The 18391-nt window shown below is 31.0% G+C and overlaps 1 protein-coding gene and 5 long non-coding RNA genes across 7 annotated transcripts; 2 read left to right on the top strand and 4 right to left on the bottom strand.

The window, feature by feature from the left end:
- Nucleotides 1–1295: 1295 nt before the first annotated feature.
- On the bottom strand, nt 1296–5778 carry LOC121127035 (uncharacterized). Its single transcript, XR_005867455.2, has 2 exons — nt 3716–5778; nt 1296–3640 (listed from the first exon to the last, which is right to left on the bottom strand). It is a non-coding gene; the product is annotated as an uncharacterized lncRNA (long non-coding RNA).
- Nucleotides 5779–5919: 141 nt separating this feature from the next.
- On the top strand, nt 5920–14567 carry LOC121127036 (uncharacterized). The gene is made up of 3 exons (XR_005867456.2): nt 5920–6034; nt 6381–7012; nt 12560–14567. It is a non-coding gene; the product is annotated as an uncharacterized lncRNA (long non-coding RNA).
- Nucleotides 7285–8884, bottom strand: LOC139906829 (uncharacterized). The gene is made up of 3 exons (XR_011782815.1): nt 8255–8884; nt 8060–8199; nt 7285–7997 (listed from the first exon to the last, which is right to left on the bottom strand). It is a non-coding gene; the product is annotated as an uncharacterized lncRNA (long non-coding RNA).
- Nucleotides 8951–10601, top strand: LOC139906830 (uncharacterized). Its single transcript, XR_011782820.1, has 3 exons — nt 8951–9637; nt 9691–9830; nt 9893–10601. It is a non-coding gene; the product is annotated as an uncharacterized lncRNA (long non-coding RNA).
- On the bottom strand, nt 11213–12515 carry LOC139906828 (uncharacterized). The gene is made up of 4 exons (XR_011782814.1): nt 12253–12515; nt 12060–12199; nt 11909–11998; nt 11213–11849 (listed from the first exon to the last, which is right to left on the bottom strand). It is a non-coding gene; the product is annotated as an uncharacterized lncRNA (long non-coding RNA).
- LOC121127324 (uncharacterized) lies at nt 13443–18303 on the bottom strand. Of its 2 annotated transcripts, none has more exons than XM_040722653.2 (8): nt 17165–18303; nt 16867–17116; nt 16321–16527; nt 15979–16266; nt 15230–15926; nt 14345–14587; nt 13920–14256; nt 13443–13868 (listed from the first exon to the last, which is right to left on the bottom strand). In XM_040722653.2, exons 1-8 carry the CDS (start codon nt 17561–17563, stop codon nt 13647–13649), a joined length of 2643 nt encoding a protein of 880 aa, XP_040578587.1. In that variant the 5' UTR covers nt 17564–18303; the 3' UTR covers nt 13443–13646. The 2 variants fall into 2 exon arrangements, with proteins under 2 accessions (XP_040578587.1, XP_040578586.1); XM_040722652.2 differs by having other exon boundaries at nt 13920–14292.
- Between the last annotated feature and the right edge of the window lie 88 nt (nt 18304–18391).

The following is an 18391-nucleotide window of genomic DNA, read 5'->3' on the forward strand; positions in this document are numbered from 1 at the left end:
CATTTATAGAAATACATATAAAAATGTTTTGAGTTATACACACCAAACGACAATCAAGTTATCAGTAAAAACTATAAAATATTTACTAATTTCGAAATGGAACTCTGAATTTTGTACTATCCAACAGTAAATATTCAATTTTTTTTTAATCTAACCCTGAAATATAATTCTATTTTAGCCAAAATTATCAAGAATTATCATACACAACTCATTCAATGGCAAAAAAAGTGCTTAAATGGTCACAACAACGGGAGTAGTAGCTTTGGATGGTTCGCAACTAGTTTGTCTGAGACTAGTTTCTTCACTTAAAGACTTGGGTATGATAATTAGGTTTTCCAATATTGCAGTCAATAAAGATTACTTTTTTATCACTTAAGGATTAGCTATGGTTGATAAGCTCCAAGAAATGGTGTTCAGAAAACTCATAAAAGGCAAAAAAAAACTGCTCAAATGGTCACAACAACGCGGGTAGTTACAGTGGGTGTAGCATTATAATTAGCAATTGTGTATATCTTTCATGATAATAGTATGTTGTTATATAAGCATAAATAACGGGGGAAATATTTTTTTGATGCTCTTAATAAGGAGTAATATCGCCGGACATTACTACATAATTAGCTTTTGCTCTAAATCTTTAAGATGGATTTATTTCTAACATTTTTTTTATTAGTATATTTATTGTCTAATTTTATGATTTTGGCATTTACTTTATTATTAATAATTAGTTAGATTTCATCGGTAAGGATATATTCTGTGCACAATTGTATATAGCAACTTCCACATGAAGTAAAAGGGGTGATGATCGTTTTGATAAAACTCAACGTCTGGCTTGTGTTTTGCAGCCTAAAGTTATGACATATTTAACTGAATTCTCATGTCAGAACAAGAAAATATTATTCAGATCAGTCTATTATTTCAATATTCTGTATTTATAATTTATTGTTATTATTAGTTAAAGGATTCTAATTTTTTAATTTTGTATATTTAACATAAATGTATGATGGTTTTTACCCTTTTATTATACATATTTTAAGCCTTTACTTTTAAACATGGAACTTCAAATATATATTTCGAATACTCTACTTTGTCGTTTTATTAGCTACTATTCTGAGAATAAGGTTCATAATGAATTACAATTTCATGGAGTGTGACGTTATAAAATCTACTGTAACGGATAAGTCAATTATACGTAGATTATCTTCATTATACATTTTGCTAATAAATACCCTCAAAAATCATAATAAAGCAGGCAAATGATAATCACATCAGTTTTTTAAACAATGACACCATATGTATTTTTTCTTCCCTTTTCCTTGCACGCGTTTTACTCTACAATATTATCAACTTTAACAATGAGTAATCAAAAAATAATGTACTTTAGCCGTAGCAGTAGATTACTAGTAAATTGATAAGTTAAAGTATTATAACCTATATTTGTAATATTAAGTTATAAAACAACTGAAAAGACGATTATCTATTACAAAAAATTTTTATTAAAAATTTTTATAGAAAATTAAACAAATTAATTATAACAAATGATACGACATAGTATCTATTAATACTAAATATTACAAATTGATGCAACAAATTATTCGGGAAAAATGTAGATTATATATATACAAAATATAATGAAATATTTTTGTACAAAAATAAATATACTAATTATTAAAAGAAATAAAATCCATCTTCATCCTATGATACTTTAAATACACTAAAAAGACTTATAATTATCTTATATAAGTTGCACATCTATATGTTCGAATCCATGGACCCTACCATAGTGTTTACCAAAAAAAAACAAAAAACGGATGTTAAACAAACACCTTCCACACCATTTGAAGCTACGACCCCCTTTGAGACCATTCAGGCAGTTGTTCTTGGTTATTCGTAAATCCAAATACAACTGCGAATATCAGGGCCTGTATTTTTGATGAGACGAAAATACCCAAACTCTTCAAATTTGTCCTCCAAGAGATAGGACCAAAGCCAGATAGAGGAAATCGAAGAAATTTACTTTTAATTTGATTATCCATCTCAAGAAAAGAGAGACGACTCTTTCCTTTCGAAGGAGATTCTAAGATTACAATATTGAACCGATGACTAGGGAGTTTCAATGTTTCAAATATAATTGGTATTACTTTATTTGAATTTGTACTAAGCACAGTATTATATAGTGATTATATAGTTACAGTTATTATTATTTATTATGAAGTATGATGTCTTTATCGGTACATTGAAATAGTTAACGTTACTAAGATAATATATTAAAGTATTCAAATCTATGTTTATAATAGTAAGTTAAATAAGTATGGGTAAATTAAAAATTTAAAAAAACAGAAATTTTTTAAATGACAAATGCTACGATATAGAAGTTATTAATATAAAATAAAACAAATGGGTTCAACAAATTATTAGTGACGTTATACATATAAAAAATGAAATGAGACATTTTTATACAGAAATAAATATACTTATTAGCCAAATAGAATATGCATTGGCAATGCAGACAAAACTATCGAGAAAAGAGGGAGACATTATCTTTAAGAGTCTAGAATTATCTTCCACTCGTTTTCCAATGACAAAATAGGCCTACAACTAATACAGAAATCAAGGATCCAGGTTATATAATTATCTATATAGATTATACATCACAAACTTAACCTTAAAAATGAAATTTTGATTGAGATGAGTTAATTCTGCGTTATATATCTACATCAAGGAAACTGAAGTACTCTTATCAATGAAATATTTTTCTTACAATAAAAGACAGAGCAAAGTTGAGTTAAGAAGAAAATAACTTAATAATTTTAATGATGGAGCAGTGGATGGAGGATGAAAACTCTTTCTGTTCCTCACTTGGGCTTTCAGTCGATTATTCTGTCTTTTAATGGAACTCATTAGTTCTTATAGCAGTATCTGATTATTTCGTAGAAGATTTGGAGGAACTTATTTATTTTATACTAGGATATCCAAATGGAAAAATATGAGCTCCTAGGGAAAATAAATAGATGTCGATCCAATTAATTGCAAGCCAGACGGAGGGGAAACTGTTTAAGGCATATGACTGATAAAATTAATTATATTCGATATTTCATTTAGGTAAGCGGCAAACTATAGTCTTTATTAGAGGGATATGTTATCAAAACAATTATTAAGAAAAAAGAAAGAGTACACACAAAACCCGTTTCCTTTTCTAATCTCAAAACAGTTATTTATTTGACCAAACGTGCTCGCCGCTTTTCCGACTGATGTTTGACTTTCACCATCCTTTTTAATAGTGACGTAAGAGTATATATAGTTCCTATTAATCATATCTTTTCCAATTTTATATTCTGTTAATATACCGTTGTTATACTCTATGACGTCAAAATCGGTTTGTCTTGCCAACAGTCGGTATGGTACATCAAATTGAAAATTCTGGTAAGCCCGATTACACTATAGTGTAACCTTGATAAAAGTGAAGATTTATAGCGACGTGAATGTTGGATAAAGGAGTTAATGAAGCATCTTATGCTTTCGTTTCGGTAGTAACCTCTTCATAAGCTATAAATTAAGTATTAGTCATTTTAAATTGTCTATGTTCTCATCAGCACTGTCTACTTAGTCTCAAATGTTATAAATTTGGTCATTAATAGTGCTGCTAAAAATATTAAAATATAGATATGTTACAAAGTCTGAAAAAAGTAAAAACATGAATTTGAAAATGGGCTCTTACGTTGTGTATGAAGTGTTTCTTCTAATAAATACCTCAATTGTTAAAATCAATTGGCTATTCACTGAGGAATCCGGAGATCCATAGTCAAAAATTAAATACGTCTTCTTCATGAATCGCACGTACTAAAACTGGTTTCTTAAGACTAGTGCATTAAATATGACGCACAGAGTTTTTTTATTATCTCACTCAAATTATGTACCTCTACATTTAGGACTATCTTAGTTTGAATGAAGGAACCTACACTTTCCTTTATGTGAATTGTACGAGGTTCAATGTCCATAAAGGAATGAGCATAACACAAACATGACACTCTTCTCATAGTGTATTCGTAACTACAAATTTCTTCATCTAATAAAAACTGACTATGTCTTATCAATTGATATATTCTTTCAACGAATGAATAGAAAAATGTTCCAGCTTCTTAGGTTTAAAAAAAAAGTTTTATTGATTAAAAGAGTCATTTTTGGCCCAAAACTTAGAACCCAATTTGGAAATAACGAAATAATCATATTATTTATTAGAGGCAACAAATTTTTTCATCTCATCAAAACTGATCCCGTCTATGAATTGTTATGTTTTTTCACAAATGAATAGAAAAATGTTCCATCTTCCTTAAGTGTTTTTAAAATATTTCTCTATCAACTGGAAGGGATGATTTTTTGCTCTCAACTGCCACGCAAATCTGAAGTTAATTATATAAACTATTTATTAGCGACTACAAACTGTTTCATTTAATAAAAACGATTTTGTCTATCAATTTATATATTTTTTTACTAATGAATAGAAAAATCTTTAGGCTTCCTTAGGTTTAAAGAAAATAATTATTTATTAATTAAAAGGGTCATTTTTGGCCTAAACCGTTGAAGCCAATTTGGAGGTCATTTTAAGTTAATAAATTAAGCTGTATATTGCAATTTTTTCTTGAATTTTTGCAAAACCAATTTAGATAAAACCTCATCTAACAGTGGTTCTTAACCTGGGTTCGATCAAATCCTAGGGGTTCGGTGACATAGTCTCAGGTATTCGGCAGAGGTCAAACCACACATGATTTGTGATGACACGCTCCACTTGACGAATTAAGAAGGGTTTGGTGAATATTCATATGAAACTGGTGGGATTCAGTACCTCCAATAAGATTAAGAACCAGAGCTCTAGAACATTATTAGAGTAAACTTTTTGTAATGTCTTCAAGAAAAATCATCAAATTTATGATTTAAAAAATGTATTTATTTTTGGCGTTTTATGCGTCACGAAACTTCTTATCGATCAGCTATTCGAGCAACTTAATATGTGGAACCCCCTCTTTTTTAGCGCACCCATAAAACATATTGTTCTTTGTTTTCTTTCCATAATCTAGTTTATGAACAACTCTACATTCAATAATAAAATATTCATAAAATATATATATATATATGTACATGTTTTACTTGCTAATCTGTCCATTAATAAATTGTACTGTAATATAAGTACTCCAAATAATAATAATAATAAAATTGTCATGTGTCTATCACGTCGTTAAAATAATTTTATCAGGCAATCTTTCTTCCAAAAAGAAACAAAAAATGCCAAAATCATTTGGTAGTTAGCCAAATATGTCAATCACACCAACGCCTATTTATTTCTGAAGTACTCCCAGATCATTGTCATATTATTTATCATACAATACTAAAAACCTGTAAACGAAGGCCCATACCCACACGCTACAAATGGGATAGAAGAACTAAGAAATTACCGGAAATGAACATTATATTTCCTAAAAAGTGGGAACGGCTTCTTGCAATTGGCAATCTATATTAATAGAAACTAGTAAAAGAAGCTGTCATCCTTATCTTTCATTCTTAAGGAGAAAACACATCACAATTCATTATCAATTATGTAAATCCGGTGTGTTTTTGTCTAGTCCGTTAATTTTTAATTAATTAAAGAAGGAATTTTCTTTTCCTGTGCAGCAGTTATTACTATTTAATTCCTCAGTAGTAAAAATCCCCTTCCTAAATAGCCTCAATTATATTTAAAACCTGATTGAAAATTTGTGTGTCCTCATAAAAGACGGGGGGGGGACCATGATGGTCTGTTCCGGACTTATAATTGTAAGTCCTTGTTGGACTCAGAATGTAGTTGCGATTGAATTAGGATTAATTCTAACTAATGTCCTAGTTTATCTCCTTTACCCCTTCCTTTCTTGTCACAACTGATTGTAGCTGATCTAATGAAACGTCATGCCCCTTTTTTCAAATTGTCCATGTTGATTTTCAGTTTCTTTTTTTTAACAGGCCCATTCTAAAAAGGATTTTCATCATTGATCATAATCATATAAAAGTAAGTAACTTGTAACTACTAACTACACATTTATTATTTTAATAAGTTTTAGAAATGTGTAAAGTTGTATCGTGATGAAGTCTGAGATAAAGTATTGACTGTAAAATTTTTTTAAAAACATAAAAAATAATGAAATTATGAATCAATCGACGGCATACTGGTATGCCGTCGATGCGAAAAGGTTAAAATGTAGATTAACATATAGTTGTTTATTGTAATTCCTAAAATACTATTGACTTTAAAAAAATGGAATTAGCCTCTAAAATAGTAGTTTTTGCAAAAAGTACCGCAAATTGTTAATTTAAATTTGCCGAGCTGAAGGAATTTAAAAACATTTTTTTTCTAGGTCGGCAGTGCTGTCTTTCATTATGATGCCAAGTTTGAGCGCTATCTGTATACCAGCTTGCCTACAACCGCTGGATAAGTCATTTTACCTCATTAGTGCTCCATGATTTTTACAATGAACGAAATTAAAAATCGTCATTCCAGCTTAAGGGAGTTATCACATTGCAATAACATCTCTCACGAGTCAGTTCGTACAATTCTGACAGAAAATGTGGGCATGAGAAACGTCGCTGCACGGCTTGTTCCAAAAAAAAAAGCTGGATTTTCTGCAAAAACTACCGTGTGTTAGTCTTTTTTGACATGCTTTATCGTGTGAATTCCGACCCATTCCTCCCCCTTGTTCCTCTTATCGTTTTGTATTTTCTTTTATCTATATATATGTATTAAAGTACTGTCTTCTACTTAGTATAAATAGTCATGTATTAATTAGAGTAGGTTTTTGTATTATAAAGAATACAGATGTTCCTTTAATAAGTATTGTATTATTTCCTCCACGCCATTCCTTCTTCTCATTTGTCTCTCGGTCACCCTGGATCTCTCCACCTATAAATAAGTTTGTGTCTCTTCTCCCTCGTCAAGACACAACATCTACAGATCGCGCTCAAAAGTCTCATAATTATAGTTGATAATATTGTAGAGAAAAACGCGTGCGAGGAGGAGGGAAAAAAAAAGACATATGGTATCATTGTTTAAAATACTGATGTGATTATCATCTGCCTGCTTTATTATGATTTTTGAGGGTATAACGAATGTATTTATTAGCAAAATGTTTAATGAAGATATACTACGTATAATTGACTTCGACGTTTTTATCCGTTACAGTAGATTTGAAAACGTCACACTCCATGAAATTGTAATTCATTATGAACCTTATTCTCAGAATAATAGCTAAAGAAACGACAAAGTAGAGTATTTGAAATATATTTGAAGCTCAAAGTTTAAAAAAGAAGGCTTTAATGAAATATAATCTACATACTAAAAAATAAACCATTAAACATTTAAGTTAAATATACAAAATTAAACAATTAAAATCATATAACTATTAATAATAATAAATTATAAATAAAGAATATTGAAATAATAGATTGATCCAGATAATTTTTTCTTGTTCTAACATCGGAATTCAGTTAAATATGTCATAACTTTAGGTTGCAATACACAAGCGAGACGTGGAGTTTAATCAAAAAGATAATCACCCCTCTTCTTCATGTGGAAGTTGCTATATACAATTGTGCACAGGATAGATATATCTCTACCGATGAGATCTAACTAATTATTAATAATAAAGTAAATGTCAAAATCATAAAATTAGACAATAAATATATTAATAAAAAAATGTTAGAAATAAATTCATCTTAAAGATTTAGAGCAAAAGCTAATTATGTAGTAATGTCCGGCGATATTACTCCTTATTAAGAGCATCAAAAAATATTTTCCCCGTTATTAAGGTATGCTTATATAACAACATACTATTATCATGAAGGATATACACAATTGTTAATTATAATGCAACACCCAATGTAACTACCCTCGTTGTTGTGACCATTTAAACAGTTATTTTTGCCTTTTATGAGTTTTCTGAACACCATTTCTTGGAGCCCATCAACCATAGCTAAGCCTTAAGGGATAAAAAAGTAATATTTAATGACTATGTAATATTGGAAAACCTAATTATCATACCCAAGTCTTAAAACGAAGTAAGTAGTCTCAGACAAACTTGTTGCAAACCATCCAAAGCTACTACCCCCGTTGTTGTGACCATTTAAGCAGTTGTTTTTGCCCTTTACTGAGTTGTGTATCATAATTCTTGATATGTTTAGCTAAAATAGAATCATATTTTATGGTTAGATTTAAAAAAAAAAATTGAATACTTACTGTGAGATAGTACAAAATTCAGAGTTCCATTTCGATATTCGTAAATACTTTTTACTGATAACTTGATCGTCATTTGGTGTGGATGACTCAAAACATTTTATATGTATTTCTATAAATGACATCAGTAACAACATCCTCCATTAATTTAATGATGGTTCCTCGGGAAGGGATATGTTTACCCTTGTATTTCTCCATAAATTTTTTGAACGTAGATGATTAGCAATGGATAAGGTTATATTACATACAATAAGCATCTTGTGAAATCAGAGTTAAAGTCTGACTTGATGTATTCATCGTTAAATTGATTTTATAGATGAATATCCATACTCTAGTTATGAGATGAGGATAATGAGTGGCGTGTAATTCTAGACAGGGGACTAAAGGCACATTTATATCGACAAATCCGACAAACCATCTGTTTCTCATCCGGTAAGTATTTTCCAAATTCCTAGGCCTCCATTTTCAGAAATCCAGACAGAAGGCGACGTTATTTTAGGCATTTTATTCAGTTCTCTATCGACTATCCCCATCTAATATTATTATATTAATATTGAATAATAAAGGCGGGAATGATAACGTTCATGATTGATAGAAGAAGATGTATATTATTTAATCAATGATGCCATAAGTAATTCTACCTATTTTCTCCTCGCACTATATGTTTTTGTATTCTTACCAAAATTATCACCCTTACTCATAATTAAGGGTGATAAATTTGGTAAGAATAGAAAAGCGTGCGAGGAGAAAAGAAGAATTACTTATGGCATCATTGATTAAATAATATACATCCTCTTCTATCAATCATGAACGTTATCATTCCGCCTTTATTATTCAATATTAATATAATATGAGATGGTGATAGTCGATAGAGAACTGAATAAAATCCCCAAAATGACGTCGCCTTCTGTCTGGATTTATGAAAATGGAGGCCCAGGAATTTGGAAAATGCTTACCGGATGAGAAACAGATGGTTTGTCGGATTTGTCGATATAAATGTGCCTTTAGTCCCCTGTCTAGAATTACACGCCACTCATTATCCTCATCTCATAACAAGAGTATGGATATTCATCTATAAAATCAATTTGACGATGAATACATCAAGTCAGACTTTAACTTTGATCTAACAACGATGCTTATTGCATGTAATATAACCTTATCCATTGCTAATCATCTACGTTCAAAAATTTATGGAGAAATACAAGGGTAAACATATCCCTTCCCGAGGAACCATCATTAAATTAATGGAGGATGTTGGTACTGATGTCATATATAGAAATACATATAAAAATGTTTTGAGTCATCCACACCAAATGACGATCAAGTTATCAGTAAAAAGTATTTACGAATATCGAAATGGAACTCTGAATTTTGTACTATCTCACAGTAAGTATTCAATTTTTTTTTAAATCTAACCATAAAATATGATTCTATTTTAGCTAAACATATCAAGAATTATGATACACAACTCAGTAAAGGGCAAAAACAACTGCTTAAATGGTCACAACAACGGGGGTAGTAGCTTTGGATGGTTTGCAACTAGTTTGTCTGAGACTACTTACTTCGCTTTAAGACTTGGGTATGATAATTAGGTTTTCCAATATTACATAGTCAATAAATATTACTTTTTTATCACTAAAGGCTTAGCTATGGTTGATGGGCTCCAAGAAATGGTGTTCAGAAAACTCATAAAAGGCAAAAACAACTGTTTAAATGGTCACAACAACGAGGGTAGTTACATTGGGTGTTGCATTATAATTAACAATTGTGTATATCTATCATGATAATAGTATGTTGTTATATAAGCATAAATAACGGGGAAAATATCTTTTTTGATTCTCTTAATAAGGAGTAATATCGCCGGACATTACTACATAATTAGCTTTTGCTCTAAATCTTTACGATGAATTTATTTATAAAATCTTTTTATTAGTATATTTATTGTCTAATTTTATGATTTTGACATTTACTTTATTATTAATAATTAGTTAGATCTCATCGGTAGAGATATATCTATCCTGTGCACAAATGTATATAGCAACTTCCACGAAGAAGAGGGGTGATTATCCTTTTGATTAAACTCCACGTCTCGCTTGTGTATTGCAACCTAAAGTTATGACATATTTAACTGAATTCCGATGTCAGAACAAGAAAATATTATTTGGATCAATCTATTATTTCAATATTCTGTATTTATAATTTATTATTATTAATAGTTATATGATTTTAATTGTTTAATTTTGTATATTTAACTTAAATGTTTAATGGTTTATTTTTTAGTATGTAGATTATATTTAATTAAAGCCTTCTTTTTTAAACTTTGAGCTTCAAATATATTTCAAATACTCTACTTTGTCGTTTCATTAGCTATTATTCTGAGAATAAGGTTCATAATGAATTACAATTTCATGGAGTGTGACGTTTTCAAATCTACTGTAACGGATAAAAACGTCGAAGTCAATTATACGTAGTATATCTTCATTAAACATTTTGCTAATAAATACATTAGTTATACCCTCAAAAATCATAATAAAGCAGGCAGATGATAATCACATCAGTATTTTAAACAATGATACCATATGTCTTTTTTTCCCCTCCTCCTCGCACGCGTTTTTTCTACAATATTATCAACTATACTCATAATTATAGTTGATAATATTGTAGAGAATAACGCGTGCGAGTAGAAGGGGGGGAGAAAGACATATGGTATTATTGTTTAAATACTGATGAGATTATCATCTGCCTGCTGTATTATGATTATTTATATATATTATTTTATTATATGATTTTTGAGGGTATAACGAAAGAATTTATTAGCAAAATGTTTAATAAAAATATACTACGTATAATTGACTTAGACGGTTTTTATCCGTTACAGTGGATTTGAAAACGTCACATTCTATGAAATTGTAATTCATTATGAACCATATTCTCAGAATAATAACTAATAAAACGACAAAGTAAGAGTATTTCGAAATATATTTGAAGTTCCAAGTTTAAAATAGAAGGCTTAAATTAAATATAATCTACATACTAAAAAATAAACCATCATACATTTAAGTTAAATATACAAAATTAAACAATTAGAATCATATAACTAATAATAACAATAAATTATAAACACAGAATATTGAAATAATAGATTGATCCAAATAATATTTTCTTGTTCTAACATCGGAATTCAGTTCAATATGTCATAACTTTAGGTTGCAAAACACAAGCCAGGCGTGGGGTTTAATAAAAATATCATCACCCTTTTTTTCCTCATGTGCAAGTTGCATATACAATTGTGCACAGGATAGAAAAATCTCTACCGATAAGATCTTAATTATTAATAATAAAGTAAATGTCAAAATCATAAAATAATGTTAGATTTAAATCCATATCTTCTTCCAATCTTAGTACGAACAGCTTCTAGAATCCCACTTTCATTTATTTCATGTTTATCTAAGAAAAGAAAAGTTAATCCATGCAGTAAAATTTTAAACCTTAATTACTTATCTTAGATATAAAAATTATGTAGTAATATCCGGCGATATTACTCCTTATTAAGAGCATCAAAAAAGACCCTGGTGATTTATGCTTGTATAACAACATACTATTATAATGAAGGATACACACAATTACTAATTATAATGCTACACCCAATGTAACTACCTCCGTTGTTGTGACCATTTAAGCCGTTGTTTTTGCCTTTTATGAGTTTTTTGAACATCATTTCTTGGAGCTTATGAACCATAGCTAATCCTTAAGTGACAAAAAGTAATATTTATAGACTATGTAATATTGGAAAACCTAATGATCATACCAAAGTCTTTAAGCGAAGTAAGTAGTCTCAGACAAACTAGTTGCGAACCATCCAAAGCTACTACCCCCGTTGTTGTGACCATTTAAGCAGTTGTTTTTGCCCTTTACTGAGTTGTGTATCATAATTCTTGATATGTTTAGCTAAAATAAAATCATATTTTATGGTTAGATTTAAAAAAAAATTGAATACTTACTGTGAGATAGTACAAAATTCAGAGTTCCATTTCGATATTCGTAAATACTTTTTACTGATAACATGATCATCATTTGGTGTGGATGACTCAAAACATTTTTATATGTATTTCTATATATGACATCAGTACCAACATCCTCCATTAATTTAATGATGGTTCCTCGGGAAGGGATATGTTTACCCTTGTATTTCTCCATAAATTTTTTGAACGTAGATGATTAGCAATGGATAAGGTTATATTACATGCAATAAGCATCGTTGTGAGATAAGTCTGACTTGATGTATTCATCGTCAAATTGATTTTATAGATGAATATCCATACTCTTGTTATGATATGAGGATAATTTTAAGAGAATGTATGTGTAACTTATGCATTCTAAAATGTCCCCTATGCATCCTACGTCTCAAAATACGGCAGAAAAAGTTTTTTGATTGTGTATCTAACCATTATAGAAGCTGAGGTAAAGATAATTCTCTAATAAATGGGCGCAGTCATATTAAATGATCTTGTTCACCTCGCTTATGTTGTCAATACATTTTTTTTCCTATCATATTTCAATGCTTAAAATAATCAACCTAAATTGAAATCTACTGATCTATAAAATAGTAGTATAGTGTATACTTGGATTAGTATTATTCTACATTTTTAATATATTGTATTGATAAATAATGTATTTATAAAATCGAAACTAACTTTTAGGAGTGTTGGACAAAAATTCGTGCTAAATTTCTGATATTCATAACTCTTAGTGTGGATCAAATTAAGCCCTTAAATCATCAACTTCAGTAAATTAGAAATATACCTAGCACTAGTTTTTAATTTATTCAAAACTGAGGCAGAAGATTCCTATTTTGTTAAATTTAGAGGAAGAAATAGATTTAACTCAAATGAGAGTGTATTATTGATAATAGTAATATCCATCAAAGCAATGTTGGATCTATAACTCAATCTAACATTTACTTATTAAAGATAAAGGAGATAAGATTATGAAGAATCTTCGATGCGTGATATATCATATACCAATGCAATGAACGAAAAACATTATACATAACGGAAAAGCATAATTTCAAAAAAGAGCAAAAGTAATTGGAGTTTTTCCTTTGTTTAAATTATAAATACTATAATTAAAAAACAAAGTTTCATACTCGAAATAATAACGTATACCTTAAAAGCACAATTAACACTCATGATTTAGCAAATATATATATATTTTTTATTACATGAACATTGGTAATTCTTGTTGGTATCAAATTTTGCTAACATTCGGAAAGGGTTCTTCAAATTTGTTAACAAACTCAAAATTTTATTTGAACTTTATAGTTTATACTTTTATTTAATTAAGTAAAACGATCATCTTTTTGATATTCCATAAAATTTATGACAACATATAAAAATTAAGTTGATGTTCTGGCACTTCCACTTTGTGAACTAGCAGCAACTGTCGGCAATGGACCATCGTATTGAAACTGAATTAGAGATAACTCTGCCTCTCTTACTTTCTGGTTTATTAAATTATAATAATTCTTCGGAGGAATATAAAAGGAATCACCTTTCTTAGCGTTAAACTGTGTAGTATGTAAGACAACAGAAATTTCTCCTTCTAAAACGACAAAAACCTTTAGAAAGAACAATTAGATAAAATACATATTTAATTAACAAATTGTTACCATTGTATTTTTGTCGGTACAACTCATTCCTTTGGTTGAATTTCCTTTTATTCTTAAAAATGACAATAGATGATAGGGTGGTCTTAGTGCTCTAGCATACTGAACAGAGTCTGGAGTCATGTTGTCACGCTCTTTGCCTATATTAACCCATCTGTGATCATCATAAGGTGCAAAACATTCAACTACTACTTCTCTTTGGGTTGAAGTGTCAGCGACACAAGAAACAGATCGTATATGATGAGAACTAGTAGATTCAAGTTTTCTCGAAATAATACATACTTGAGAATCATCTTCAGTATGAGAATCATAACTTGTTTGAGAAACTGAAGGTACCAAGCTATCAAATTTCATAAGTTTTGAAGAAGACTCAATACTGACAAATTTCCACATTACAAGAAAAAAAAATACAATAATAAAATTACTACCTTCTACTCTTAAGCAACGATTCTGAAGGCGACTTATCATTTTTCAAATGATGTAAGGTATCCTCGGAGGTATCATGCTTATTTTGTTTTAATGAAGCTTCAACTTTTGATTTCTTAACAGAAGGAAATTCATTATCAATATTTTTCTTGACCTCAGACTTAAGAAACAATTTCCTTTTGGAAGCTATTGATAAATCTTGATTCTTGTTTCTTTTAATTTCTTCATGTGCTGCGAATCCTTTCCTTAAGAAAATTGAAATATTATCGATACTTATTAGTATTTTGGTCATAGTAAGAAAAAATAATTAAAAGTTTATAAAATTCCGTTCAATCTATTTAAAAGCGTGGCGTCATAATTTGGTTACAATCCTAGTGACAAAAATTTAATCTACGAAATCAAAATAAATTTCGCGAGAACATAAATCAATGGCTTATGTTAATGCCACATAAAGTAAAGTTAACTTGCACCGGGAACAGACTAGTTTATAAATACCCTTTTTCAGATACACAGTTCCTTCCATAACCAATTAATAAAATAATAACATTCTGCATATATTAATCTTTTAGTTTATAAAATAGTAGGCCAACACTTGGAACAATTTTTTGGATAAATATTGTTTACGAAAATAGTGAGTGACGCGTAATCCCCCAGACAAGAGCCAAAATTAATTACATATTAACCATATCATCTTCATTTTTGTTACTTATGATTAATATGTAATTAATTTTGGCTCTTGTACTGGGGGGAATACGCGTCACTATTTTCGTAAACAATATTTATCCAAAAAATTGTTCCAAGTGCTGGCCTACTATTTTATCATTGAAATATCTATATTTTAATCGTAACGTTGAGCTAATTAAAATATTATAGTAATATTGGTTTACCTTGATGATATTTTTTTGCTAGGTGTTATGATGGAATTATCGTCAGTAATTTTTTTTGATTGGTTCTGATCATCATTAACTCTACCTCTCCTCCTGGAAGGTAAATTATCAATATCACTCCAATATTTCCCACAAAGACCTGTGTCTTTAACTCCAGTTACGACAACCACATATTCGGCATCCCCCTTTTTAACTATAGAAGGGGTGTAGCCTGGTCTAAATTTATCAGGATCAAATTCTGGAAGATCTGCATCATCAGGCTGAGATTCGGTCTTCTGTTTACTTGCAACTCCAGGTGCAATTACAGGTAATGATAGGCGACCGCTTTTCTTCCTATCATCATCATCATTATTTCCAGGTATGCACTCTTGATTTTCTTCTGACCTAATCAGTGAAAGTGACTCTGTTTTAATTAAACCAGGAGGAGGTTTAGTTTTGGGTCGACCACGAGATCTACCACTCGCGACATTAGCAGTCTTTCCGGAAGGATTCTTCCAGAGACAAACACGGTATATACAAGCTTGTTTTTTCAGCCCTTTGCCACCGTTACGAGGTTTATCCCGACATGCATCACATTTGTTACAATCCTCTTTATTGCAATTTTCACACTCACCACAACGACGAGTCTTTGCTGCAGTCGATTTTCCAGCATAAACATAGTCTGTGCGGTGTGGTTTATGTTTTTTAGTTCTACGTTCTAAAATATTCACAATAAATATAAGAAAAAATAAGACAATATATCTTAATACTTGGTTTTTCCGAAATTAGAGTATAACTTTTATCTAAGGAGACGCCATCTTCCGTGGATCCAATCCAATCAGTTGATTCATCCACATGAATAAGATTGTCTTCGTTTTGTTCTTCTCCTTGTCCATTGCCATTATTCCTGCACCTGGTATCTTCAGCACCCGTATAAAAATACATATTATTGCCAATTTTTGTAACTCCTTCCTTTTTCATTCGTAATCCGCCCCTCAAACCACCACGCACTTTAGCCCCTCCTCGCCTCCTTGACGTTAATGTGGGCAACTCTTTATCTGTAAATATGCTTAATATGGAAACCGTTATAGTTTTTTTCTTCTTCTAAAAACCTTTATCCATTTCAGAATCCGCAGGATTTAAGTCATAAATTTTAGATCTTGATTCTTCAGATGGTTTACCATCTTCACCAAAAATAAGAGTAACCCACTCTTCTTTAGACTTAGTATGTAGTTTTTTACTTTTTTCATTTACTGAGGATGATAAATCGTCCAATTTTTTGACTGTGTCCTCTCCCATCGGTTTATGCAATTGTGAATCTATATTATTGTCAAAATTAACACTTGGTGAAATCTAAGCGTTAGAATCTAAGTAAAAGATAATGATAAGGGTCTGTAGAGATCGCTAAGAAGATTTTATAATCAAGTTCAAATTATATTGACCAAATCTTAGCGATTTAAAATATACAAAAATAATTGTAAAATCAAATTGCTGTTTAGTTGAATCTTCATTCCCTAGTGAAGTTTTAAGAATTTGTATAAATAAAGATTTAACAGGTGTAAGTTGTTCTTCTAAGTGTCCTCTACTAATCCTCTGACACGCTCAACATTGAGAAGGGAGTAAATGACGAGGACTCTTTGTTGAAATAATGTATTTACCTTCCAGAGTCTCAACCTGTGCGCTAGGTGCAGTTTGGTCCTCTTCGCACTCCTCCTCCTCGTCCGACCAGTCCTTTCTTAAGTCCATTAGGGATTGCTTCTTTTCCCCACTTGCAACACAATATGGACCCCGATCCAGAGAGTGGACAAGCCTCTTCTGAGGAGGCCCGATCGACCCAGAACAAGCATCCACGCACTCCAGGCTCAAAGGCTCACCACCATGACGTGAGCCCTCTTCTTGCCCTGCCGCCTAAGTGAGGCATTAAGCACTGCAAAGAGCATCCCCATACAAACTTACCTTGTGCAACGCCTCCTCCTTAAGCTCCTCCTTAAGCTCCTCCCCCCTCTTCCCCTCCCGCACCACAATAGACGCGGAGTCCGTGAAACCAGAGACAATCGACTCCTCGTCAGAGTCCATCCCAGGAGGAAAGTGAGCTAAGTCCTCGTCAGAGTCCACCATCTCACTTCTTTTCTTCACAGAGCCATTTCCACCTTTCTCCATTCCGATCCAGGACTTGTCATGATTAAATCGACAATTCTCGCCAAAACGGCAGTTCCCTGTGGCTTCATAAAACCTGCAAGGAGCCTTTCGGGACCCAGAAACCCCTCCTCCTTCTACTACTGGCTTCACGTGCTTGAACTCACAGTTGCTTCGATTACATCGCCCTCGAAGATAGAACTGACAAACCCGATCCATCCTTCTCCTTTCTCACCACTCCAACCCGTAAACTGATCCAACAACTTCTCTTCTTCTTTCTCCCTCTTCTTTCTCCTCCTTCTTTCTCCTTCTCTAAACTTCTCCAGCTACATCTCAGATCTCTTTCCCTCCTTTCCCTTCGCTTTCTTTGTCAAACTGGCGCGACTAGTTCCTATCAACTTTCAGGAACTTTTATTTAAATCAACTATATCCAACACGTTGGTGTTAGTGCTGGAAGTTGTTATTACTTCAAGAGAACTGAATCAGTTCAATAAAAAGATTAATTCACTAAATCAGTTCTAAGATCTCTCCCCCCACCTTCCACCTTCAATTAATGCTTTTAACCTAAAAATAATTGCCTACCACCTTTCGGAATTATTCAATATGACTTTCAGGAAACCTGTATTTAATCAATATAGCAAAATTTTTAAACATTATATTGTAACGAAAAAATAGAATGTATTCATTCAATGGTTTGACTGCCAGATATAATATAATTGTGTTCACTATAAAATGATTGTGGTAAAAAGGTTACGTACAAAATTGTCGTGTACATTATATTATTATGGGACAAAAAAATTGTGAGTAATATCATTGTAAGCAATAGGATTGCGAGTAATTTCATAGCAAGACATTATCGTGTGCAATTTATATTATATTGTCTTATAATGAAATTACTTACAATGATTATACTTCACTATGATACTATCCACAACATTTTAGTCTCACATTGACTTAACCACCCAACGGTATTACCCCCACGATTTTGTCCTCAACTTTTTTACCACAATCATTTTACAGCGAAACCACAAAATATATTATTGCTGA

The sequence above is a fragment of the Lepeophtheirus salmonis genome, chromosome 12, assembly GCF_016086655.4.
Source record: "Lepeophtheirus salmonis chromosome 12, UVic_Lsal_1.4, whole genome shotgun sequence".
In the NCBI taxonomy this organism is placed as follows: domain Eukaryota; kingdom Metazoa; phylum Arthropoda; class Copepoda; order Siphonostomatoida; family Caligidae; genus Lepeophtheirus; species Lepeophtheirus salmonis.

Bases quoted from the DNA above. Each gene is read 5' to 3' on its own strand.
- LOC121127324 (XM_040722652.2), bottom strand. From the start codon at position 17,563: ATGGATCGGGTTTGTCAGTTCTATCTTCGAGGGCGATGTAATCGAAGC. The intron at 16,528-16,866 runs GTAAATACATTA...ACAATAATATAG, and splicing joins ACAGGTTGAGACTCTGGAAG to ATTCACAATTGCATAAACCG. The intron at 15,927-15,978 runs GTATTAAGATAT...TGAATATTTTAG, and splicing joins TCTAATTTCGGAAAAACCAA to AACGTAGAACTAAAAAACAT.